This window comes from Pygoscelis adeliae, unplaced genomic scaffold (genome assembly GCF_000699105.1).
Source record: "Pygoscelis adeliae isolate BGI_AS28 unplaced genomic scaffold, ASM69910v1 Scaffold85, whole genome shotgun sequence".
Taxonomy (NCBI): Eukaryota; Metazoa; Chordata; class Aves; order Sphenisciformes; family Spheniscidae; genus Pygoscelis; species Pygoscelis adeliae.
The window spans coordinates 8,195,013-8,214,247 of NW_008824900.1; the positions used below are offsets into that span (position 1 = coordinate 8,195,013).

The following is a 19,235-nucleotide window of genomic DNA, read 5'->3' on the forward strand; positions in this document are numbered from 1 at the left end:
TGGCTGAGGGTGCACTCGATCCCACTGTCTATGTCATTGATGAAGATATTAAACAGTACCGGTCCCAATACAGACCCCTGCAGGATGCCACTCGTCACCAATCTCCATCTGGACACTGAGCCGTTGACCACTACCCTCTGGATGCGACCATCTAACCAATTCCTCACCCACCAGACAGTCCACCCATCAAATCCATAGCTCTCCAGTTTAGTGAGAAGGATGCTGTGGGGGACCGTGTCAAAGGCCTTACAGAGGTCCAGATAGACGGCATCTGTAACCCTTCCCATGTCCACTGATGTAGTCACTCCATCATAGAAGGCCACTAGGTTAGTCAGGCAGGAAGGAGAAAGACATATTCTTTAACAACTTCTCTTCATCTTGATGAATTTGTGATCTACTTAAATCTGTGAATCTACTTCAATGGTTAAAGTGGGGGAAAAGAGAAGATACAAAGTGCTTTAGGTTAAGGTGCAAATTATGTACAATTAACAACAGTGTAAATCATTACAAGAAAAAGGTTACTCCACAGAAAAAATTGTGCTGCCTGGTCTGTTTTGTGCTATGTTCTGTTCTCGTTACTTCAAAAGAAGGAAATGATAAAGTAGAAAGGGTTTCACTCCAAATCTTTTTTGACAGAGTGTCCAGGTTAAGGCTAATCTTTACAGTGCCTCGTTTGGGAAACACATGTCATGAAAGCCGAATGAACCGAATGAAGAGGATCTACCCCAGCCAGCTCTCAATCTATACTGTCCACAGCAAACAGGTCAGGAAAATGTTGTTTGTCTGAATTCCAATTTTTGCTGATTGTTGAGAAGAAGCAGATGGTACTAAATCAGGAAAAATAATTTCTGATTCTTGCAGCAGTTCAGAGGACTTTGCCATTACTGGGTCTTTTCCTCAATTGTCTTTCCTAAGTTTGCAGGTGAAAAAGTGCTAAAAGCTGTCGAAGGCTCTCACAGCAAAACTTTGCAGCTGTTTCTGTAGACCACTAGGGAATCCTGGATTTAAAATATTTTTCATCTTGCCAGTCTTGAATACTATTTCCAATCTTGAATACTGTTCCTGAATGTTCTTTCTCTCCTCTTTTCTTTACAGGCTATTCTGTAGATTTTGTCATCGTAATGCTCTGAAATCTGTAGATTATAACTAAATCATAGAATTAGAGCAGACTAAGAAATGAGAAGTATCTTACTATGTCATTAAAAAGAATAATCAAAATGATTAGGCTTTTCTGTTAAAGGAACGAAGTTTTGATTTCAAATGTAAGTACCATCTAAATAAGTTTCTGATCTATAATCCTGATTCTGAAGTGGGTGGCACTTAAGGACATAACGGCACTTAATTTTATATCCATGTCCTATGATTCTTTCTCAGGAGCAAATGATATCCTATAGGATTATTTACAGCTGATCAGTATTTCTTTACCACAATCTCCATGTAGCTTAGAGAACACTGTGAATTACTGTTGGTCTTGACAAAGTATCTGTTCTGGGGGGAACATCTGCATCCAGATTTTTTATGCTGTCCAGATATCACTGAAAAGACTAAGTTGTGCAAGTTCTAGGTATTTGAGTTCATTTGCCTGATAGGCAGATTAAATATTACTGTAAAAGCTCCTGCTAAGGAATAAGGAAATAATGCCATTGTTAAATAAGTTACTTTTTCTTGGGGAATAAAATTTGACCAAAACTGAGATCCATGCATCAGAGATGTAAGGATAAGTGGTTATGGTTGAAGACACAGGACAAGAGGTAAATGAGTACAAAATGAACTTAAAAACCTGGGACAAAGGGCAAAACTTTGCAGCTTCGCTCAGGCCACAGAAATTCCACATGGAAAAGAATTTAATCAAGAGTTTACCTATAATTTTGTTCTTAATTTGTGGATAGCTTCATCCTTTGTAAGAACAAAAAAGGAAATTAACCTGTATTTCAACAGTCACTCGCCTAACCTTGTATTGAGTTTAGTAACTTGTGTTTAGTGGTTGAAAAAGGAAAATCAATAGGTGGACCCAGGTTTGAGAATCATCATAGGCCTCCAGGGCTCCACTGGCTCCTGCTCTGACTGTGGGCTCTTCCAGACACGAGCCAGTTTTTTTTTTTCTACGTTTGATAATCTTCATGTACACTTACGAGAAGCCTCTAAACAGCATTAAAATTTTTAGAGTTGAGCACAGTTCTGAAGCAATCTTCTAGACTGCTGAAAGTAGTAATAATAATAATAATATAAAAAGAGAGAAAGAAAGAAAAAAGAAGACTAGCAAGGGAAAGGAAGAAAGTAATTGGACTTAAGAGCTTTTAGGATCATTATGGTGAGTGCAGATGAAAGAGGGCATTTACAGCGAGCAAATGTATAAGTGTCTAAGTCAAATTTGGGGATCTACGTAAGGGATTACTGAAGTGAAGGTTCTTGGAATATATGTGGTGAATGGATATACCGGTCAGCACCTGTTCAAGCTAAAGCAGTGAGAATCTTGATGGAAGTAGTCTGGAAACATCCTTCAGCTCCAGGTGAAGGAAAAGGAATACGGAATCAGCTACTGAATGCTTTGGTGTAAGAACCAGTAACCTTCTTATAATGTAAACAATAACATCTGATGTTGTGTTTGACTAAGGAGGGCTGTGGGCAGTTAGCAGCCCCAAAGAACACATCAAGAATCTATAAGGATCAGCTGAGCTACAGACAAGATGCCAGATCAGTACAGTACATTAAGTCCTTAAAAAGCTGGTGGTAAAAAATATAAGAAAGCAGGATGGGGAACTCCACATTTAATTGAACTGTTAAAAACATCAGTTTGGCTGTGACTAGCCTAAGTGACTCCAATTAATTAACTCATCAATTCATATCTGAATTGTCTTTGGATAATCTCAAGATTATTTTCTTTTTTGTTGTTGTTGTTGCAGGATTCATAGCAACAATTCTGCAAATTTTCTTATATAGTCTACAGCATCTACGTACATCATCTTCTGCCATGAAGTTGTTTAAATTACAGACTCTAAAATCCTTGTGGGCTCTGAAGCTTCCTAATAGGACTTTCCGTGGACACGCCAGGCTGCTTGCCTCTGATGTATATTCACAGTACAAGTCAGTCAGGCGGGGCGAACAGGAAATACCAAAGTACTTTAACTTTGCAAGTGATGTACTGGACAAATGGTCTGAGATTGAAAAGGTAGATGATCTTTTGTTGTGCAGATGAGATACTTCAATTTGAAATTTCATTTGAAATAAGTTGGGGTTTTTTCTTTATCAAAAAAATCAGTTGCCAAAACCAATTAGCATTAGGAAATTGTACAAAATCTCATTCTTTCTTGCTTTATTTTAAAAGTGTCTCTGACCCTTGGTGCTCCCTATGTAGGTAGAAAAAGCAATGGTAAGTCCCTTTTGACTTTAATTTAACCTTGGAATGGCTGTGTTTATTCCTTCTGCATATTATAATATTAGATAGTCACATCATAAAAATACAGGTAACATCACAATAACATTTCATGCTAGGGAAAATTCTCCCACAAATGTTTAATTGCCTTGCTCCAAAGTGAATTCTGCCTTTGTCCAGATGCCCTGTAGTTAGAGACCACTTAACTCCCCTCTTCCTGAGCAATCAGACTAGAAAGAGTCCTGAGATACCGTGTTGTCCTGTTGTTTTATTTTGTTCTCTGCCTGTGCTGCTTCTGTTTAATAGCATTCCACAACTCCATCCAGAATATCAGGAGTATTCTGTGAAGTATTTCACGTCATCTGTTATTTTGTAGGAGCATTAATGCTCAGCATAAGGCTTAAACTGAAATAGGATCCAGACTAGGACTTGAGTTTGGACACAACTGGGCTGGTAAACTTTTCAGGTTCAGAAAAGGAGAATTTATTGAGAATATCTGAGCTTGATCCATAGCAAATCTCTATCCATTAAGGACAAGGGAAAAATAATAACTTACGTGCCAGTTGTGAAATACTCAGATCTTCCATAATTTGCAGATATTTGTACATGATAATTTCATGGTCTTTCAGAAGAAAATGTTTTGGTTTTGAATCCCTATGTTTTGTAGGCTGGAAAGAGACCATCAAACCCTGCCTTTTGGTGGGTAGATGGAAAAGGAGAAGAAGTGAAGTGGAGCTTTGAGGAGCTGGGGTTCCTGTCTCGAAAAGTGGCCAATGTGCTGACTAAAGTATGTGGACTGCAGAAGGGGGACAGAATTGTTGTGATCCTGCCACGAGTCCCAGAATGGTGGCTGGTGAATGTGGCTTGCATGCGAGCAGGTCAGTGAGCATATCTGAGACTGATAAAACTGATTAATGCAAATCAATTGAGAGGATCAAGAATTTATATGGTTTATAAAGGAAAAGTTTGTAATAATCTAGTGAGTGGCCTAGCTACCAATTTCGCCGGCAGTCCTGAAGGATTTGCACTAGGTGCCGTAGGACAGGTGGCCTGTGCAGTAGGCACGGAGATGACAGAATGCAGGGAAGAGCCATGGAAGTCACCAGACAGGTCCACATCTCATTCCTTTCAGGAGAGCACAAGCAGCTGCATTACTCCACTGTAACTGTTTGGCTTGGGAATGCCAAGGCAAATTCATCTCAGAGGTCAGTTTGGGAATAGTTAATAGTTTAGGTTCTTAGAAAAGAATCAGATGTGAAAAATGCCATCCCAAACTAACCTTATTGCTCTTCCAGGAATTGTCTTAATTCCAGGAATATCCCAATTATCAGCCAAAGACATATTGTATCGACTCCAGGCATCAAAGGCCACGTGCATCATTACGGATGACACACTGGCCTCTGCCGTGGACTCAGTGGCATCTGAGTGTCAGTTTCTGAAGACCAAGCTAATCGTGTCCAAAGGCAGTAGGGAGGGATGGCTGAACTTCACTGACCTGTACAAGTGAGTATGAGTTAGTGACGCTGCAGTCATGATGCAGAAAGCAGACCTGTTCTCCACAAGTGCTCATTTACGAGTGTTCATCGACCAGAAATACTCATCAAATGCCAACGTTAAGGTGTTAATCATGATTGCTTGATTGCTGACCCACATCAGAGTTGTTTACTAACAGTGGTCTTATTCTGGGAAGTTTCTATCCTGTTCATCTTAAGGGGAAGTCTGTCTTTGAGGAAGTGTAATTCCACATTATTTTAGTCTAATTTGGTGAAAATCTTCTGTGAAGCTTATTTGGGGTGGGAGTTCTGCAATATGCAATACTTCATTACATTCTGAAGCCTCTGTAAAGTAACCACTGAGGTCATGATTGCATTCTCTGTTTTAAAGAAACCAATCTGCTGACCATTCCTGTATCAAAACAAGGATTCAAGACTCAGTGATTATCTTCTTTACCAGTGGAACCACAGGTTTTCCAAAGATGACTGAACATTCCCAGGGTAGCCTTGGTTTCAGACCCCTTTTAAGTGAAAGGTATGAAAGGTTTGAGCTTTGAAGTGATGAAAAATTACTGAATAAGAAATACCAATGTACGGTCCCAGTCCTTCTGCCTCTGAAATTGGACTAGAAACTCCAGCAGATTTCTAGGGGAGTAGGATCACCATTTTTTTCCATTGTGTTTCCATTTTTCAATGAATATCTCTTACCCTTTCTTTAGAGTGGTTCAAAGGACAGCCATCAGCTGGGAATACTTTAGTGCAAAGAACCAAGAGATACCATGCTGTTTGGGCTGCAGAAAGCTTTGTGACGTGTAGATGAGCAGAGGCAGAGTTTATGTTGGTTGCACAGATCACCCTGGTCCCTCAGCAGCCTTAGAAGTGAAATACCTGGTGTCCAACACAGCATCCATGAATGCTGCTGCTTCAGCCCTATCTTCCTACCTAGTGGAAAGTCACTTTATTGAAATTCAGACTCCTCTTTTTCCCTTACTCTATCCTATATATATCTAGACATCATATATGCATGATATACATGTATGTGTGTATATTTATGCAAATGTATAGTTAGGTGCCCTTTTATCCTAGAGCTAGCTCATAAAATAAACTTATTCAGAGTACCTAGTGCCCACGTATCTTGTCAGAAATCTTGGGCTTGTTGGTTTTTTCAGTGTTCTTTCTTTGTGGTTTGGGGTTTTTTTTATTTTAAGCAAAAATTTTTCATTATCTTTTTGTTCATTTTTTTCTGCTCTATCAGGTACTGGTTGGATTTGACTCCCTCAGACGTGATATGGAGCACAGCAGACACAGGATGGATAGTAGCTTCACTGGCATCTGTTTTTGATCCCTGGGTTTTTGGATCATGCATCTTTATACATAAGCTACCACAGATTGAATCAGCAGCCATCCTAAATGTAAGGAAAAACTCATGGAGATGTGTTAATCTGCAGAAAGGGGGCAAAAACAACATTCTTAACAGCATCCGTAGATTTCATGAGGGTTGTGTCCATAGTTGTTTTCGAGATGCTGTATCCGTTGCGTAAAGCTACTATTTGCATTTTTAGTGTTCACAGAAGGGGCCAAACCTGTGGTTCATTCATACATTTTGCTCATAGCTGGTGAGCACATGAATGAAAATCATCCAGAAGCAGCACTAATTGCTTGCCTTTTGTTCTAGCGACTGTGGAAGTACTATCAGCTGGTATTAATGCAGGCTGAAACTGAAGGATTTCTCTGCCAGCACCGGCCAAGATGAAAGTGAAAACCTCCCTATAACGTAGACAGAGACAGGCTTATTCTGCCCATGCTCCAAGCTGTGTGGTCTGGGTGTCATGTAGACGTGTTAGCATGGAATTTTGTCCAACCAAATGTGCTGTGAATCTCTGCATATTACACCGACTGGAGGAGGGTTTCTTACCCAACAGAGAGCATATGGTGCTTTTACATAGAAAGGAGAGCTATGTTTGCCCCCTATATCATCTGTTTACTGTACATTCACAAGACAGTTTTTTGTCTGAGCTTCATATGTCCATCTTGTTGTTTAACTCACTAGACTCTCTGCAGATTCCCCATTGACACGCTGGTTGGTGCTCCAACATTGTTCCGCATGCTGGTGCAAAATGATCTCTCCAAGTACGTCAAGAAATTATTTACTAATGTTTAATTTACCCTAACTAAACTTCAGTGATCTCCCAGATCTAGCTGCTTCACCCAAAATAGGGTAGTAATTTAGTTTAAAATATCCTTTGTGAAAAGACCATCATACAAAATTTGTGAGTTTTGCTGAGTTTTATGATCAAACATAGAGAAACTTGATGTTTTCCCTCAGAAATTTGAGACTTCCACTACTGAACTTGTGAGCAAGTCCCTGAGGGTATGAAACTGAGCGCCTGTTAAATTCTTTATCATAATTTTCAATTACCACATTAATTGTCCATGCTTTGGGAAGGACTGTCATCCTAGAAAGTCAGTGTCAACATAACTGTGAGGGAGTGATTTGTTGTGGCAGTTGTACATCATCCCCTGCTCCGGTTCTCACTGCCTGCCACCGTTCCTTCCTCCCCTTTTGCACTTTCTCACTTGGGCTGTTGCAGAGGGTCAGCAATCAGGGCCCTGGCTCAGCAGATCATTCTGTGGTTAGTTACAGGCATGTCCTTAAATCTTAGCTGACTTCAGCAAAAATTTTACTTTATTTTTCATGTGTGTTTAACTCTTGACTACTACTACTCATATGTATGGTATTGAGCACAGACTGATATCCTTGCTGTATCAGGAGCCAAAGGATCAGGAATCCTCTGATTTCCCCACTTCATGGGACTAACTCTCCCAGTAAACAGCTCGCCAGTATTATTTGTTTACAGTTGCATGCTCCTTGTCTTGCCCAATAGATTTAATTACTGCCTCTCTTGTTTTTTAACTCCCTGTGAAGCTACAAATTCATGAACCTGAAGCACTGCATGAGTGGAGGGGAGCCACTCAACCCAGAAGTCATGGAGCAGTGGAAAAGCAAGACTGGGCTGGACATCCATGAAATATATGGCCAGACTGAAACGGTACATCTGTAGGGTCTATATTCTATTAATCTTTGCAATTCCTTTTTGCTTTACGATGTTTTAATGTTTGTTTTCAAAGAACACAGCCTGTTTCTTCCTTCACATTTCTGTGAATGTTTCAGTAATCTCCTCCCCTGATGACCTCTGAAAGAGCACCCTTTCATGGCTCTCCTCACAGAACCTGCCAGAAACATGGATTGTTGGGAGGAGATGTGCTCTAATATTTCCATAAACGTCCTTAAGCAAATTCCAAGTGACAGTGACAGGCAAGAGGGCAGAGTTTGAGTCTAAGGAAGAAGACTGGTTAGCAGAGGACATGAATTCTTTGCAGATAATGGAACAGGATTCCTTCAGGGAGTTTCTTGATTTTGCTTATCTGTACCATACAGCACTGACATATAGGATCCTATGAATCTTAATTCCTTACTTTGGAATTATTCTAGAAAATACAATTAATGAATTGAATGTGAATGTAGCAGTTTTCTATTGCAAAACTTTGTTTTGATTTTGATTTTTACAGGGAATAATCTGTTCTGCTTTTAAAGGAATGAAGATTAAACCTGGATCAATGGGGAAGGCAGCTCCCCTTTATGATGTGCAGGTTTGTTGGCTGCTCTTTAGATTCTTTCACAGGGGTTTTTTGTTTAGTTGGTTTTGGCTTTGTTTTTTTTTCCCATTGGACTAAAATACGTGCTATTTTTCGTTCTAGATCATAGACAAAAATGCTAATATTCTGCCTCCAGGACAACAGGGGGAAATTGCTATCAGAAGCAAACCTATAAGACCACTTGGTTTATTCTCTGAATATGTAGTAAGGACTTTATTTTATTCCTCACCACCACCAATATCCCCAAAATCTCTCCAGTTGCATAGTGGTTCAAAAGGCTGAGTATTTTTCACCAGTTTATTATTTATTACCAGAGTAATTTGTTTGTTTGGATTGGTGGGTGTTAGAAAAGGGAAGAGAAGAATTTGCTCAAGATTGAGTTAAATTTTTTTAAAAAGAATTAAAAAGGTTTTTGTTTTTTAAACCTATTTTATTGTATTTTATAGCAATGTCAGTACAATTCCTGAACATCCTTGACTCAAAAATTAAGTTCCAGTGCATTTAACATTATGTGTGTGATAGCATTATGTATAGCTAATGCATGCTCAAAATCTAAACTACTGTTTGTAAACCGCTTTGAGGATAACCCTAAGAAAACCACAGAAAGTGAACGTGGGGATTTTTATGTCACTGGAGACAGAGGGACTATGGATGAAGATGGATATTTTCAGTTTGTTGGAAGAGACGATGACATCATCATTTCTTCAGGGTCAGTTTGCATGCTTCCTTTCTAAATCTGCCATTGTATAATCATACACGTGTTCCTGGTGAGCTTCTGACATGATAGTCCTCTGATGAATGTATTGACCTCTGGACTTAGGAATACTTGCTTTTATTATTAGCTTTTCATAGATCTGCCGTATCATCTTGGTGATGTCAGTGGCATCTCTGTATCCATTTCCTCTGCAACATCTCATCTGTTTCAACAAGGAGTGAAGACTTCCATTGGCAGGATTTTAATCTAGTTTGTTTTTTGACTAAAATTGAAGGACATATCTATCAGACTCAAAGAGCACTGAAACATTTTATTTTTAACATGTTGAAATGAAACAATTTGATATTGTATGATGTGATACCATAATGTGGCATCAGCTGGTACTGCAGACCCCAGCTATCAGGGTGGGATGGAGCTCCAGCTTAGGAGCCACAAGGAAAGGGGAGAGATGGAGAGGTATCCACAACCCCCAGCAGTCCTCTACCACATGACCACCATTAAATGCTCCTACCTTCTAACACAGCCAACTTTCCCATTCTGCCTAAAGTTTCTGTAGTTGGTTGTTGGTTTAGTTTGGTGTTTTTTTTTTTTCTTCAATATGACAGCTAAAAAACATTTGGTACTGGTTTTCCAGCTCAGAAAACCAAATCCTACATTTTTCTTTCCTTACCTAGATATCGCATCGGGCCATTTGAAGTAGAGAGTGCCCTGATAGAGCACCCAGCAGTAGCCGAAACAGCTGTTGTCAGCAGCCCGGATCCCCTCAGAGGAGAGGTAATGATGCTGAACAGTGGTGGGGGAAGCAATATGTTTGTTCAAATATGTAACTATATAAAGCAGTTCCTACTTTACTGAATAATGTACAGCTCTAAGGCAGTCATGTCATCATGGATAGTCCTGCTTGGGGTGACAGGCAAAATCCCTTCCCATTTACATGCCTTTGCTCTTCTTAGTTTCTTTTCATCCCAAGAAGGTCTTCTCTGTGGAGAACATTACAGTGATGTTTACTTTCCCCTTGTTGTTAAGCATTTGTCTATACATTGAAATTGTCTTTCCTGGCTGTCTTGGTGTAGCCAAAGTTATACTATAACTGCTCTAGCATTAGACTTGGGCTACAGATATGGAGAAAGCACAGTCCTGTGCTGGGATGATATGGGCCTGCTGTCCTCAGTATGAACTTCGGAGAGAAACAAAATGTCCCTCAGCTTCAGGGAGAACTCTGCAGAGATAGCTCTTATTACTCCTCCTTCTTGATCCCTGCTGAGAGGATAGAGCAAATACTCTTGCTTTGTAGTGAGGGCAGGAAAACTCTGCTTTCAACTTTCCCTTCTGCACATACTTGTGCAAAAGCTGGGCACCAACTTTTCTTATATTGTGCAGGTTTCTCTGTTCCTCCCTTTTGCATGTCATGACTCTGAGTAGTACTGCTCCCTGGTAACCTGTATATCAGTGCTTAAAAATGGATGATGTTGGATCACTTCTGTTGACCTTACCTTACAGGTTGTGAAAGCATTTGTGGTCCTGTCCCCAACCTTTTCATGCAGTGACCTGGAGAGCTTAACCTGTGACTTGCAGGAGCATGTCAAGAAAACTACTGCTCCATATAAATACCCTAGAAAGGTAAATGCTTCTGAGGAGAAACTTTAAACCAGGGCACCCTTCCATAAATCTCAGGAGAATTGCTATCTGGATTTTCATGATTCACCTGAAAGAGACAGTGGTAAAGATTCAGCTAGAGCAGTGGCTCCAGAAAATCTTTCCTAAATAACATTAGTTTACACTGCTTTTCATGCATTTGAGTAAAGTGTTTGTTTAAACCTCTCAAAAATTTCTAGGCTTCATACGATCTCCTAGTTAGATCTGCATGTTCGAAGTCAGGCTGACAATCATAATTCTCCATTTTGTATTTAATCTTCAACCAAGCACTCTCTGGTGACTTTAGGGTAGTACCTGACTGAATCTGAGTAAGTTTTTATCTACTGGTCCTCACAGTTAATAAATAGGAGGAAAGCCCAGGAGGATACACTTGGTGTTTCTCAGTAATCCCAGCATGACAGGAAAAGAGCTACCAGCAGTGCCTTAGTTCGCTTGTGCAGAACTCATAGGAACTAAGGGCCACTAAAGACTTCGTGCCATTAACATCCCTTTTTTCTTCTTTTTGTCATTAATCTCTGACCTCTGATACCATTTAGGTATTCATCCTTCTGTTACAGTACTCATGTTACAGTACTCAGTTTGGTTAGCTGGGAGGCAGCTGCACAGATATTTGGCCATCTAGGCAGCCAAAGAAATTGTCACAAGTGGCACAATGTGCTGCCTTGATTTGGCTTGGACTTGATCCTTTAGGCAAGCGGTTCTTACTGATGGGAATCCTCCTAGTTTTCCACATATGCTGAGAGCCAGTCTTGGAAGACCAATTCTGTAGAACATGCTACATTGTTTTCTGTCTTTTTTTATTTAGGTGGAATTTGTCCAAGAGCTGCCAAAGACAGTCACTGGGAAGATCAAGAGGAACGAATTAAGAAACAAAGAGTGGGGACGGATGTAGCATTGTCTGGAATTTAACAGAACTTCTTTCATTCCATTAACACTATATAAATTTCTCTGATATAAGTGCCCTTCTTCTGATCTATTTTTGTTAAATGCCTGAGCATCAAAAACTATAGATAACACCAAGATGCGATGTTTGCGCCTGCTTGCAAAGCTTCTGATGTCAGTACTACGGTTTCAGTTCCTGAAGCTGGGAAAGGGACCAAACCATATAACTTCATTCTAGTCCTGAATATCCACAGGTTCACCAGAATTTGGCTGGTGACCCATCTCTTTTAGATAGTATCCAAAATCAGTGAAGAGATATTGCTGGTATCGATTGTCTAGCTCCAAGCTGCAGAAGAGGCGGGCATGGATTTGAGTGGTTCAAATGCTGTGTCCTTAAATGCAGCATGTTTAAACTGAATGCAGCCCTCCTATCGTTTACTGAAGACGGAAAGACTCCTCTTTATTGATACCACCATATGACCTTCATGAACCTTTCTTGTTTAATACCTGTGTTGATGACAAGCAATGCCAGCTTCTCCTATGCTTTATCCACAAATACTCTCATACAGAAGTAGCTTTGTTGCTTGCCCTCTGTTCTGATCTTCGCACACAACAGACAAAACTCCTGTACCACTTCTGGTGGTCTTTAAAATGAAGTTTGCCGTTGGGCACGTGACCCAATTTGTAGAACAGAGCATGGTTCTTTGCCATACTAGACACTTGCTACAGAACCAGTCTATTTCTGCAGCCACTCAGACGTGAAACCTCTGAAAAACCTCCCTTGATGTGGTTTGGATGATCACATCTCTGTTTAACATTTAGCTCTTAACTTTATGAAGAAGCATGTACTGTAGCGTACACATCCTTACTTCTTACAGTTGCACATGCAATAGTGGGCCAAACCTTAAGGCTATATCAGTTCTTAGCTGTTCATCCTCAGTTTTTTTTTTTTAATTTTGTGTACTCAAAGAAGATTTCATTTTCTGGCATGAATTTGCATTATTTGACAAAAACATCTCCAGCCTTGGAGTCCTCTTCTGTTCATTAAATAAAAAGAAATTGATGGAGAACAATAGCATCTTTAGGCAGGAAGGAAGGTCTTTTACAGCTGTGTCTCACTGCCTGGAGTTCTGTATCTACTGTAAAGTGAGATTTGGAGAATTCTAATTTTGAGAAAGTAAAATATTTTATTTCTTGAGAGTAAACACTTTGCTTATGTCAGTGAAACAATTTCTGTACTAGCAACTGCTGAAATGAAAGCAATTGTCAATAAATACAGTGTTTACTTCATTCTTTTTTGACAGTAGCTTCATTTTTTGTAATGCTCCTTAGTATTTCACAGAGATTTCAGAACATTTTTCACTATTTCACTCGTAAGGTTTCTAGGAGCATTAGATTACATGATTATAAAACTAATAATTAGTTTCTTGAATGTACTTGTTTGGGCATGTCACTTGTCGCTGCCTCAAGCTCTTTTCTGTACCCAATTCAGTTTCCTTTAAAAGCCATGGTGTACTCCTGGGCCTTTCAGGGTCTCTACATCTTCTAGATCTTTCTGCTTGGTTTCAAACAAACAAGTGTTTAAAACCAGCAAAAAGTGGACAACACAACAAAAAGTCCGCAAAAAGTGGAATGATAAACAAGTGTACGAACTGGAATTCAGAGCCCCTGGAAACTATCCTTCTCTCTGCAGTTAGCTGTTTGGGCAGTTAAACTCCGGTAATGTCTGAGGATTGGGAGGCTGATTTTTTTTTTCCCCCCTCACCAAATTTAGGACCTAAAAATCAAGCAACTAAATTCAGAGTTGGGAAAGTTCAGAGCCTTAAAAAAAAGGTCTGAATGAAACTACCACACTGAAGACAAGAGTTTTACCATTGATTTCAGTGGGGTCATGACTCTTGACTCTCTAAATTCTAGTGTGGCTCATTAGAATAATTTGCGCCAGGCTTCAATGCTAGAACTGATCTAGTGTTCCCTTGCTTAGCTGACCTTAGAAACTGGGTTTCTGTTGTGCTCTAGTACCCCGTTTTTTGCATGAATGGGCTGGGATCAAAGTCAAGCAGACTGCCAGGTTATTCATGCCACGTGCTGTGGCTGTAGTCTGTGAGGTGCTCTGCTCCATGCTGCAGCAACCTCTTATTGATACTCAGTACACTTTTCTGTCTCATGTTCAAGGTAGATGGTTTGTTTAATTCTCCTCCTCCGCGCATGATCAGAGAATTGCCAATACATTTCCTCTGATCCATGCAGAATGATTTCAGAGACACAGGCTTGCAGCTACAAGCAGTTGAAAGCAAAATACATCTCTCTAGCACATGGCTTTCTTTTGGAGCCACAAAGTTTGAAACTTGTCTGGATTGTATCATTCTGGCTGAAAAATACAATTTTCAATAGACTAGCCTTTCCCTTTGAGACCTCCTCTCCATCCCTCTTACAGCGCAGCTTCAATTTGATGTTACTCTCAGAGACAACAGAAAAGGTAATACCTGCATCAGAAAAGGTATTCTGTATCAAATATATTTTGATGCATTATTTCCTGAGAGTTTAGCCTCTCATCCAAAGCCTATGGAAGGGACACAGTGACTTTGGTACGTATGGTCTCTATAGGGATTACGGAAGTGCAACATTACCGTGAGGTTGCAAAACAACCTCACCCAGGTGTTAACGCTGGCGGTGCCTCTGCACGTTTTGCCTAACGTCTGCAAAGACAATGCTGTTCTCCCTTGTATCAGGATGACAAGGAAACAGCAATGGATCATAAAGAGGAAGTTGTGTTCCTGAGACTCTCTGGTCTTCAGCCTCGTGCTTCAGAAGATAATTAGCCCTTTCTTACGATGTTTTATGTGTGTTTAGAATGGGCAACACAGCTGTTCTGAAGACAGCAAACAAGTAAAATAACTGATTATAGTTCTTTTAGAGGACTTGTTTCTTTCTTCTGAAGTTTTATAAAGTAGAGAGAAATCTTCAGTTTCAGCTGGGGACAGGGAATATGTTTCCTCTTCAATGTTTTCCCCTTAGTGGTCATATAAATCTTTTCTGGTTTGGGATAGTGGCAGCGCCAAGTCCTGAAAATGCATTGCTACAGATGGGGGACTAGCAGTTTTATTGCAGCAAGATTCAAAATCCACATTTTTGGTGGCAGTATGAGAACCATGTGTAGGTGGCCCCTTCTTTTGATGGCGTGTCTCTTGTCTTCCAACCGCTAGCCGGGAGTGGAATTCTCAATGCAAGGTTGGGAGTATTTGGTATGTTTTTAAACTGTGAGGCATGTTATTATACATAGTATAAGACTACTAAATTGCATAAGCAACATGTATTTATACTGCTAACTATTTTGAAATAGTAAAGACTATGTTGAAATAGGTGTGAACACAAGACCCCATCTTTTGCTTTAACAACTCCTCTGAGGTAAATTAAATGAGAATTGAAATTATAGTCAGTATGTGAGAAATAATTTTTTCATATATGATGCTATCATATATCATGAGAAACTAATAAGTTGTAGAAATTCATAGTACATGCTTAATGTTGCATGTATACATATATACTCTGTGTGTATGTGTATATATATTGTGTGTATGTAATTTGGCACATAAAATTGCTCTACTTGCATTAGTAATAAAGTTAATATTTAGTTTTATGTCTAGAAATCCTTAATACATTTCCAGAATGTGTTTGGAACTTGGTCTTGAAGATTTGCTGAATGGTGATTTTTGTGACTTTGTGTGTGTTAGTTTAGCCAGTCCATTGAGCAGGAGCATTTTGTAAGTGATCTACAACTTCATCTCCTTTCCCACAATACAAAAGTTGGAATAAAGCTGTAACGAAAAAGAGAGCAGCCATTAGTTGAGTTTGGTTTTAGTTATTCATAAGGCTTTTCAGATTGTTGATATAAAACCAATTATTATGCTAATACTTGATATGAGCCTTTATAGTCCCCCTGTAAGAATAAAAAAGAACATAATTTATAAATGAAATCGATGTAAGCATATCTGTGCGGGAAGGATTCGTTATTGAAAAGATCAATTAGAGAAGGGGTAATTTGCCAAGTTCAGCCATCGCATTCAAGTATTAGATTTAAGATGCAGACCAGAACTCACCGTCAGTGTCTGAGCTTCCATCAGCTGTGGCAGAGCAAGAGAGTCCAGCGACTGCTTGTTTCCTAATGGATTCTTTCACAGTCCTAAAATCCAAAATAAAGTTACCTTCAAGCACAATCTCACAGGCTTCTAATGAGTGTAGAAAATGAAATCCCCCATAAGAGCTAGAAGTTTGTTTGATGTGATTCTACTAGAAGAAAAGTGAACAGAATCCAGTTGTGGTCAAATCCGGCTGCAGCGGGGTCTGTCTGCCAAGCAGCCCATGCTCCGCACGGCTCCACACTGTCAAGTCAGGTTCCCCTCGAGAGAGGGAGGCTGCGAGCACCACCGTCCTCTGCTTTTGAAGGCCTCTCTCAGTGCCACACATTGTGGATAAAGGGGCTCAACTGGAGAAGGTAACACACTTTGCTGCTTTAATTTGGATATTTACACTTACTTCCAGTGGGTGATACAGCATATGGATACACTTCCAAAAAATGATTATCTCAGCCTTTTATGATGCTTTCATAAAAGAAGATCAGTGTTTGTTTTCCTGTGGTACTTCCTAGGCAATCAGGTGCAGAGGTACGGTTATTTGCTGGGTAAGGGGCCAGGCATTCATAGCTAGATTTTTTAAACCTCATTGTCTATTACTATTATTATTATGGTCAGACTGGCTAGTTCTGGATAGAGAGCATTATTTTCTTAGTAAATGAAATAACAGAAATTTGAAGGAAGCAGAGAGGATTTTGTGCGCTTCCCTTAATCAGGTTAAATACTTCCACAGTCTTTTTTCCCTTACCATGCTTATGATCTGCAGCAAAATGACACTAAAGCTAAACCCCTTCTACTAGGTGACCTGAAGGTACACTCCTGAGAGATTCCTAAAGGAATCAGGCCTGTTAATGAATGGAAAGAGGATTATGTAAATTCACAATGTCTACATCTGCTTAACCCCATTTGTAAATTCTTTGTTCCTATTAAATGCTTCCTCTGTAATTTTTTTTCTCATCATTACCAAAGTTTGGATGAATTTGAGTTGCTCTGATATACTATGGGGTCTGTCTGATACAGGCTGGATAAAATTTGACTGTTCCACCTCATTTTCTCCATTGATTCAGAGATCATGCATCTTTTCACATGGCAAGCTACAGTATGATGCAGCAACTGTTTTAAATGTAAGAATAAAAAGTGTGTAATTCAAAGCAAAAGCTGTTGCATTAGTGGGTCGTTAATGCAAGGCATGAGGGGAGACTGCTCTCAGTAGAGTGGAAATTCAAAAACATAGATTCAATTGTTGTACCACCCACAGACACATGGATTGATCTAGGGCAAGTCACATCTCTTTGTAATACCACAGATTCTTTTTTAGTAAAAATGAGTAATGAAATCTCCCTCTCCACTGTAAACCATCCTCTGTTCCCACCAAATAATGGTGTCACAGTCTCTTTGATTTTGCTTCGTGTTTGCTTGTTGGAGTGTCCACGACAAGAAGTTTCAGCAAATTCGCAGCAAACAGAACTCTTCTTTTTTCTTTTTTTTTTTTCAACATCCAGAGTCTGTCTACATTTCCTATCACCCACTATTTATTGGATCGTGTTGCAGCATGATCTTACCAGGTATCCATTCCACCAGAGCCACGTTGCAGGCTGGAGCTTTCCGCCTTAGTCCCATCCCACACAGAGTGCATCGTGCACTGTCAGGGTGTAATAATTTCAGAAGCTGGGATCCTCAGAGAGACCTGCAAAATTGCCATTTCTGCTTGTATGCAGGCAGACCCTAGATTCAAACCATATTCTTTCCTTCAGTGATTCTAATGCATTTATTTCTTGGTTTTTTTTTCCCAACGTATATGAAGTTACAAATTCAAGAGCCTGCAATACTGCGTGAGTAGAGGGGAGTCAAACCACCCTGCCATGATGACAGAGTAGAAAAATAAGACAGGGTTAGATATCTATGAATGTTATGGCCAGACCGAATCAGTATGTTTGCAGTCACTCACATACGGCGTATATCGTGTGGAAATATCATTACAAATGTCTAAGGTAGAAGTTCCCTGGAGAAAATTTTTAACTCGGACCAGATTGTTCCACGGTGCCACTTCAGTGGTTCAGATGAGGAGAAGCTCCAAGTCCCATAAATCCCAGTTTGTGGATTTGTTTGTCCCCCTACAAGAAATACCAGTAGAACGCTGACACTAATGACAGTGTAGCCAAAAACACTGCTCTGCTGCTTCGCTCACACCAATATAAATCGGAGGACATTTCTGAGAAGTAAATGGAGCCAAATTACTGTAAAGCAAATCTAAATCAGAAGCATTTCAAGCCCAGTTGATTTAATCTGGAACACCACTTTGAATGAAAACAGGATTTTTCCCACTGAGTAGGATCTTTCACTGATGTAGGTCAATGCTGTTGTATGGATTTCTCTCAGCTGTGCTGATTTACACCATTAGATAAACAAGTAGTGGACTCAAAAATCACAGTGAGAAAACGTGTTTTTAAATTAACATCTTTTATTTCTTCTAGAATTGTAGATCATTTAGTGAGTCAGCTGCAAAATTATCCATTTGTACAGAATAACAAACACATAAACTTAGTTTTCTTTTACAAGATATTGAACGTGCAACTCATGAGGGGATGCAAATTAAGCCTGGTGCATTAGGAAAAGCAGTTCCACCTTACCACGTTCAGGTACTTTGATGACTGTAAAGCATTCTGGTTATTTCAGTCTGAAATAAGATAAGGTCATGGCAGGACTGTTCTCTGTTCAGCAGCATATGTTTCTACTCCTCATAAGCGAGCTTTCTTTTATTTTAGGTAATAGATAAAAATGGTAACATTCTGCCTCCACGAGAAGGCGGCAATCTTGCCATCCAGATAAAACCAGCAAGTCCTTTCTGTCTTTTTGCTAGGTATATGGTAAGGAATCAAACACATTTTGGGGAATATTTTCAGTTCACTGGTGAGTTTTGAAGTGCCTCCCTCCAAACATGTATGCTTAGCTTACGAAAACCTGGGGTTTTCACACAGCTCTGAAGGCATCATAACTGATCTCAGAAGCACCGGCTTTGGTTTACTACTGAACCAAAGGTTTCAGAATTATTTGCCCAGCTCTGCTTCTTAATACCAAATTCTTATTTCCTCTCTAGGTATCGCATTGGACTGCTTGAAGTAGAGAGGGAGTGCCCTGACAGAGCATCCAGCAGGAGCTGAAACAGCTGCTGTCAGCAGCTCAGAGGAGAGGTAAGGACACTGATATTAGGAGTTACCTAAAACATCTAATGTACGTGTATATTGAGAAATAGCTATGCCTGTGAGGGGAATCTTGGCTTTTAATAACACTATAAAGATGTAGACCGGTGTTTTCAAATACATTTG

The 19,235-nt window shown here is 39.8% G+C and overlaps 1 protein-coding gene across 1 annotated transcript; it reads left to right on the top strand.

The window, feature by feature from the left end:
- Positions 1–2,971: 2,971 nt before the first annotated feature.
- Positions 2,972–11,786, top strand: LOC103917597 (acyl-coenzyme A synthetase ACSM4, mitochondrial-like). The gene is made up of 13 exons (XM_009324785.1): positions 2,972–3,169; positions 4,041–4,251; positions 4,669–4,876; positions 5,258–5,401; positions 6,122–6,278; positions 6,917–6,996; positions 7,793–7,916; positions 8,437–8,517; positions 8,626–8,727; positions 9,105–9,232; positions 9,913–10,012; positions 10,739–10,858; positions 11,700–11,786. The coding sequence occupies exons 1-13, from the start codon at positions 2,972–2,974 to the stop codon at positions 11,784–11,786; spliced, it is 1,740 nt and encodes a 579-aa protein (XP_009323060.1).
- The last annotated feature ends 7,449 nt before the right edge of the window (positions 11,787–19,235 follow it).